General features: G+C 42.6%; 1 protein-coding gene across 8 annotated transcripts in view; it reads left to right on the top strand.

Annotated features, from left to right (window-relative positions):
• The first annotated feature begins 1319 nt into the window (after positions 1–1319).
• The window catches only part of ZNF37A (zinc finger protein 37A), a 31576-nt gene continuing 25788 nt past the window's right edge, over positions 1320–7107 (top strand). For 3 of the 8 annotated variants that reach the window (XM_017884074.1, XM_017884068.1, XM_017884075.1), the window contains exons 1-3: positions 1384–1471; positions 2729–2791; positions 3550–3608. Coding sequence is in view for 6 of the 8 variants with exons in the window: in XM_017884068.1 (XP_017739557.1) it covers positions 3594–3608 (15 nt within the window). In the remaining 2 variants the exon portion in view is untranslated. The other 5 variants (XM_017884069.1, XM_017884070.1, XM_017884071.1 and 2 more) reach the window with 5 other exon arrangements.

Raw genomic sequence — 7107 nt, 5'->3', positions numbered from 1 at the left:
AGACACATGAAAAAATGCTCATCATCACTCGCCATCAGAGAAATGCAAATCAAAACCACAATGAGATACCATCTCACACCAGTTAGAATGGCAATCATTAAAAAGTCAGGAAACAACAGGTGCTGGAGAGGATGTGGAGAAATAGGAACACTTTTACACTGTTGGTGGGATTGTAAACTAGTTCAACCATTATGGAAAACAGTATGGTGATTCCTCAAGGATCTAGAACTAGATGTACCATATGACCCAGCCATCCCACTACTGGGTATATACCCAAAGGATTATAAATGATGCTGCTATAAAGACACATGCACACGTATGTTCATTGCGGCACTATTTACAATAGCAAAGACTTGGAATCAACCTAAATGTCCACCAGTGACAGACTGGATTAAGAAAATGTGGCACATATACACCATGGAATACTATGCAGCCATAAAAAAGGATGAGTTTGTATCCTTTGTAGGGACATGGTTGCAGCTGGAAACCATCATTCTGAGCAAACTATCTGAAGAACAGCAAACCAAACACCGCATGTTCTCACTCATAGGTGGCAACTGAGCAATGAGATACTTGGACTCCAGAAGGGGAACATCACACACCGGGGCCTATCATGGGGAGGGGGTATGGGGGAGGGATTGCATTGGGAGTTATTCCTGATGTAAATGACGAGTTGATGGGTGCTGACGAGTTGATAGGTGCAACACACCAACATGGCACAAGTATACGTATGTAACCTGCACGTTGTGCACATGTACCCTAGAACTTAAAGTATAATTAAAAAAAAAAAGTTACTGTGATCAAGAGATCCAACATACTCCTGAAGAATGGAAAATGCAGTTTTGCCATGAAAGACGGTATTACGTGGTCTAACAAAATCTGAAGAGCAATTCCGAGTTATCTTCACGACAGTGTACAGGCTGGTAATGCTCACGTCCAGCGTGTTTTCTCGCTGTGAGCGTCCAATGGACCAGAAGGAAGCAAGTGGAGCCTCAGGGTGCAAGTGGAGGTGGTGCTGGGTAGCGCAGCAGGGCCACAGGAACGGAATATGTCTGGAGAAATTCCACTTGTCAGTTATGCCAAACGAGGAAGTGTTGAGGACAGCCAAATCAGGGAGATGTAATTCATGAGAAAGCTGTGTAATTTAAATACTCATAATTTATTTCAGCTAACGAATAAAACTGCAGGAATGTACTTCCTGCATCTGGGAACTAACTACCCATTGCGGCTGAAACCTCAGGCCCTTTTTAAAGGAGCGGCGCGAGGACTTGTGGGAAATGTAGTCTGCACTTTCTAAGGAAGCGGCGCGAGGACTTGTGGGAAATGTAGTCTGCACTTTCTGGTCCCTTTAGCGGGAGCCGCTTCGGGCCTTCTGCGCATGTACGCCGTATGGCTCCAGGTTTGTTTTTCTCCCCGCAGCCTGAGTGGGAGGGCTACCGGCATTTCCGCGTCGGGGTAGAGGACATGGAGGGTGAGTAAGGGAGGGCTGGGGCGAGGGTGGACTGGAGGTTCCGCGCTTGCTGGGGGTGGGAGAGAGAGAGAGCGGCTTTGCCGCCTGGTCTAGGTCCGAATCCTGCCTTGGTTCTTGTGCTCCCGAAGGGAACGCGCACGTCCCGCGCCTGTGACAAGTGAGGTTGGATTTTCTCTTGCCTGAGGTGAAGGATGTCCGGAGGCCTCGTCAGGACGGCGCGGAAACGGGCCTTCTGCCCAATGGATGCGCGCTTCTCTCCTTATTATTTCCCCTCGGAATCGGAATCTCGCTGTGGCGTCGCAACCACCTGTGGTCGGCGTCGCCGAGTTGTCACTGCGACGCCGAGGCAAGCGGGGTGGCGGGAAGCACCCGCGGGCGGGGAGGGAACCTGCAGGCGCGGACTGCACACCCAGCCTCTGCCCAGCGTCACCCGGCTTGCTGTGTCCTCGCAGGTCGCAGCTTCATGGCCTGACGCCTTCAGGAAGTATTTTGAAGTTATCGTGACTGTGGATTGGGGAATTTCTTGTTTCCACTGACCTGTGAGGCCGCGCACGTGGAGGGAAGTACCCCAGAGCCTCCGGCACTGTGCTGCCTGGCCTGTGTCCCCAGTAGCACCAGTGGGCATTTCCGGAGGGTCCAGCTCGTGGCTCAAGTGACAGGAAGATGTAGGAGCTTTCAGTCTTGGATGAGGGTTCGAACTGAAGGGCTTAGGCCCAGCAGTATTGGAGCAAAGCGGCTGTTGTGGGGTAAGAAAAGAAGGGTAGGGGGCGAGGGCTTAGGGGCCCTCCTAGGAGGACGCCCGACCAGTTTGGCTGAGACCTCATTAGAGATCTAGAGCACGGGTGGGAGGAGCAGTGGCTCGATTTGTGTCCTGTCCAGACTCCCACAGGCTGGGTGATGGTGGGAGCTTTGTGCTCATTCAGATGTGGCGGCAGAGGAGGGCAAGGCCGAAGGAGCAGACAGCACTATTTCTTGGGGAGTTGTGAAGGCATCATGAGGCGGGAGGAGCTTAGCAGCCAAGTGGAGGAGAGCACTCTCCATGCCTGGATTCTTTACTTGCTCGTTCTAGATGCTGAACTGCTGGAGCACTGCAGCACAACTAGAGATGCCCCCATCTTGATCTTACGGTATCAGAGCTGCAGCCGAAAGAAAGTTAGCTATTTCGGCTTTATTTAAAAGATGGGGTGGGGTGGGGTAGACAGGAAACGAGCTTAACGTGTTAAGTGACTGATGACATTGACACATTTTGTGTGGCAGAGTCAAGAACAGACACTAAATCGCTTGAGGACCCAGGAGGGTGTTTGCTGCGTTGACAACAGAGTAAGTAAAAATCAGTGTGCTTTTTTAAATCTAAAGATGGTTTTGAGAATCTGAAACCAAGTTAGAGCAAGTTCGTTTTCCTTCCAAAAAAACTGGGCTGGGCCGGGCGCGGTGGCTCATGCCTGTAATCCCAGCACTTTGGGAGGGTAAGGCGGGCGGATCACGAGGTCAGGAGTTCGAGACCAGCCTGACCAACATGGTGAAACCCCGTCTTTACTAAAAATACAAAAAATTACCCAGGCGTGGTGGTGCGCACCTGTAGTCCCAGCTACTTGGGAGGTTGAGGCAGGAGGTTGCAGTGAGCCGAGATCATGCCATTGCAGTCCAGCCTGGGCAACAGGGCAGGATTCTGTCTCAAAACAGCAAACAACAACAACAAAAAACTGGGCTGAAAAATACCACATCACTTTTTTCAAAACGTTGTTGGGATTCTCTGGTTTATAATAAAGATTAAAACCTGAGTATTTTTGTTTAGCATCAGTTTTAATGAAAGTATTATGTTCCATTCTTTGGCTTTTCCTAACCTGCTTAATTAGTTTATTGCTTTGCATACTCTGTTAGAGTACAATGTAAGTTGTTTATGAATCAGTAGAAAACAAAACGTTTTTACATTTGAAAACTAATGTGTCCAAGCAGTACATAATCATGCCAGTCATGCATGGGTCTGTGAGTATCTCCCTTTCAGAGACGTTTTGCCAGCTGCGAAGTGGACCTTTTTAGGCAAGTGACATCTCTCATGATCCTTTCTTATTTCTCAGCTATACCCTCACAGTTTGCTCTGCTCTTCCAACACAAGTGGAAGATGATCACATCCCAGGTAAGTTGTTTATTTTTTCACAATTTTGCTTACAAGTAATTACTGAGGTTTTAAAAATGTCTCTACATTCATATGAAAGTAGAAATAACATCAGGGAAAATATAGAGGAGAGGTCACATTACAGTTCATGGGTCAAATGCAGCCTGCCGCCTGTTTTTTTATGGTCCGCAAATGAAGGATAGTTTTTATGTTTTTAGGTGGCTGGAGGGAAAAAAACCAAGAGCATTATTTTGCTTGGAAATTGTATGAAATTCGATTTCGTTATCTATAAAGTTTTATTGGGACTCAGCTATACTCATGTATTTATGTATTGTCTGTTGGTACTTTCACACTACGAGGGCAGAGTTGACTGGTTGCAGCAGAGACTAATGGCCCACAAGCCTAAAATATTTACTGTGAGACCCTTCACAGAAAATGTTTGCTGATTTCTGATAGAGTTGATGAAGAGTAAGACAAAAATGTCATGTTAAGGGAATGCAGATCTTGTGATCTCACAGAGTTGTGAAACTGGAACATAAAACACTTTAAAGGTCAATGAGCTTTATTAGGTGACATTGTGAAACTTCCGATGACAGTCTTTCAGTTACATAAAAAAGTAGTACAAAAAAGTGAGTAATTGATGTGCAGTCCAGGGGAAAACTTAAGAGATAGCAAGAGAACGTATGTGATTAAAAAATTCAAATAGGCTGGGCTAGGTGGCTCACGCCTGTAATCCCAGCACTTTGGGAGGCTGAGGTGGGTAGATCACGAGGTCGGGAGTTCGAAACCAGCCTGACCAACATGGTGAAACCCTGTCTCTACTAAAAATATAAAAATTAGCTGGGCATTGTGGGGTGCACCCGTAATCCCAGCTAGTCAGGAGGCTGAGGCAGGAGAATCGCTTGAACCCAGGAGGCGGAGGGTGCAGTGAGCCGAGATTGTACCACTACACTCCAGCCTGGGCGACAGAGTGAGACTCCGTCTCAAAAAAAAAAAAAAAAAAAAATTCATATGAATTATGTAGCATTAGGACTTATGGTTGTTTAAAGAAACAGTCCTGGTAGGCTAGGGTGATCATGGGTTGTTAGGATGTGGCAGGCTTTGTGACAGCCCTAGAGACTGGGCAGAACTGGAATATTTGCAATAACTTTCAAGGGATTCTACCTAAAAAAAAAATTATGGTAAAATACACATCACATGAAATTGACAATTAAGCCATTTTAAAGTATAGAATTCAATGACTTTAGTACATTCACAGTGTTGTACAACCATAACCACCATTTATTTCTGGAATATTTTCATCACACCAAAAGGAAACACAGTACCCTTAATAAGCAGTGTTGTAACTTAATAAGCAGTTGCTCCCTTTTTCCCCTCTGCTCCCAGCCCCTAGCAACAGGTTGCAGTAGAGACTGTAGTGGCCCACACACCTTTTTGTTTAAATGCTATTGTAATTGGAATTGTTAATTTCCTTTTTGATGGTGCATTGAAATGAGTACAGAACTAATTTTTGAGTAATCTTGTATCCTGTAATTTTGCTGAATTTGTTTCCTATTTGTAGTAGTTTCTTTGTGGATTCTTTAGTATTTTCTGCATATATGATCATGTCATCTGCAAACAAAAATATTTTCTTTCTTTCTTTCCAATTTGGGTGTATTTATTTGTTTAACCTAATTGCTGTGGCTGGAATTTTTAGTATAACGTTGAATATATGTGGCCAAAGCAGGAATCTGTATTTATTGTTAGCTTTTTGTTTTAGCAGTCTTAACCATTTTGGGATGTACAATTCAGAAGCAGTGTTATGTATATTCATATTGTACATCTAATCTCCAGAATTTTTTCATCTTGGGAAATTGAAATTCTGTACCCATTAAACAATAACTCCCCACTTTCCCCTCCTCCTTGCCCCTGGCAGCCACCATCCTGCTTTCTGTTCTATGAGTTTCACTACTTTTGCTATGTCTCATTTAAGTGAAATCATACAGTATTTGTCTTATTGTGACTGGCTTATTTCACTTAGCATAATGTCCTCAAGCTTCCTCAGTGTTGTAGCATGTGTCAGAATTTATCTCCTTTTTAATGTTGAATGATATTTCATTGTACTCATGTTTTTATTCATTCATCTGTCAGTGGACATTTGGATTCCTTCCTCCTTTTAACTGTTGTAAATAATGTTACTGTGAACGTGGGTGTACAACTATCTCTTTGAGATCCTTCTTTCAGTTCTTTTAGTTACATACTCAGAAGTGGTATGGCTGGAATCTATGGTAATTCTATTTTTAGTTTCTTGAGGAAACACCAACTTGTTTTCTACAGAAGGTGCACCATTTTACAGTCCCATCCTCAGTGTACAGGATTCTGATTTCTGCATATCCTTGCCAACACTTGTTATTTTCTTTTGTTGTTTTGATAGCAGCCGTAGTAATGGGTGTATAGTAATTTTTCATTGTGATTTTGATTTATATTTCCCTAATGATTAGTGATGCTGAGCATATTTTCGTAAGCTTGTTGACAATTTGTATATCTTTTATGGAGAAATGTCTGTTCAAGTCCTTTGTCCATCTTTGAATCTGGTTTTTTGTTTGTTTTGAGTTGTAGTGGTTCTTTATTTTTTTTAATATTAATTCCTCATCAGATACACGAATTGCAAATATTTCTTCCTGTTGTGTTGGTTGCCTTTTCATTCAGTTAACCATGTCCTTTAAATACAATTTTTAAGTTTGATGTAGTCCAATTTATTTTTACTACTGTTGCCTGTGGTTTTTGATATTATATCCAAGAAAACATTGCATTGCCACATGTAACGTCAAGAATCCGTTCTCCTATGTGCTCTGCCATGAGTTTTGTAACTTTAATTTTGGTTCTTAGATTTAGGTCTTTGATTCATTTTGAGTTTTATTTTTTATTCATCTATTTTTTTTTTAGTTTTGTTTTGCATGTGGCTATCCAGTTTTTCCAACACTATTTGTTAGAAAAAATGTCCTTTCCCTATTGACTATTCGTGACAACTTTGTTGAAAATCATTTTACCATACATGCATGGGTTTTCAAGATTATTTTGACTACTTGAGATCCCTTGAAATTCCATGTAAACTTCAGGATGATTTATTTATTTATTTTTTGTGTGTGTATAAATAATGATTTAATGAATATGGTTGTAACCATTATCTGCTTTAAGAAATAACATATTACAAAAAACCTGAGTGCCCCTCGTCTGTTGAATTCCTCTCTTAGTCCCAAAAGTATCTTAACAGATTTTTAAGGGTACAATAAAATATTGTTAGCTGTAGGTACAATGTTGTATAGCAGATCCCTAGAAGTTACTCATCTTGCATTACTGAAACATTCTACCCATTGAACAGCAACTTTCTATTTCCCTTCTCTCCTGCCCTTGGCAACCACTGTTTTGTTCTCTGCTTTTATGAGTTTGACTATTTTAAATATCTCATCTAAGTGGCATTTTGCAGTATTCGTCCTATGACTGGCTTGTGTCGCCTCCAGGTTCATCCATGTTGTCATAT

This window comes from Rhinopithecus bieti, unplaced genomic scaffold, assembly GCF_001698545.2.
Source record: "Rhinopithecus bieti isolate Rb0 unplaced genomic scaffold, ASM169854v2 scaffold_14821, whole genome shotgun sequence".
NCBI lineage: Eukaryota > Metazoa > Chordata > Mammalia > Primates > Cercopithecidae > Rhinopithecus > Rhinopithecus bieti.
This window is presented reverse-complemented; position numbering and strand designations above follow the sequence as displayed.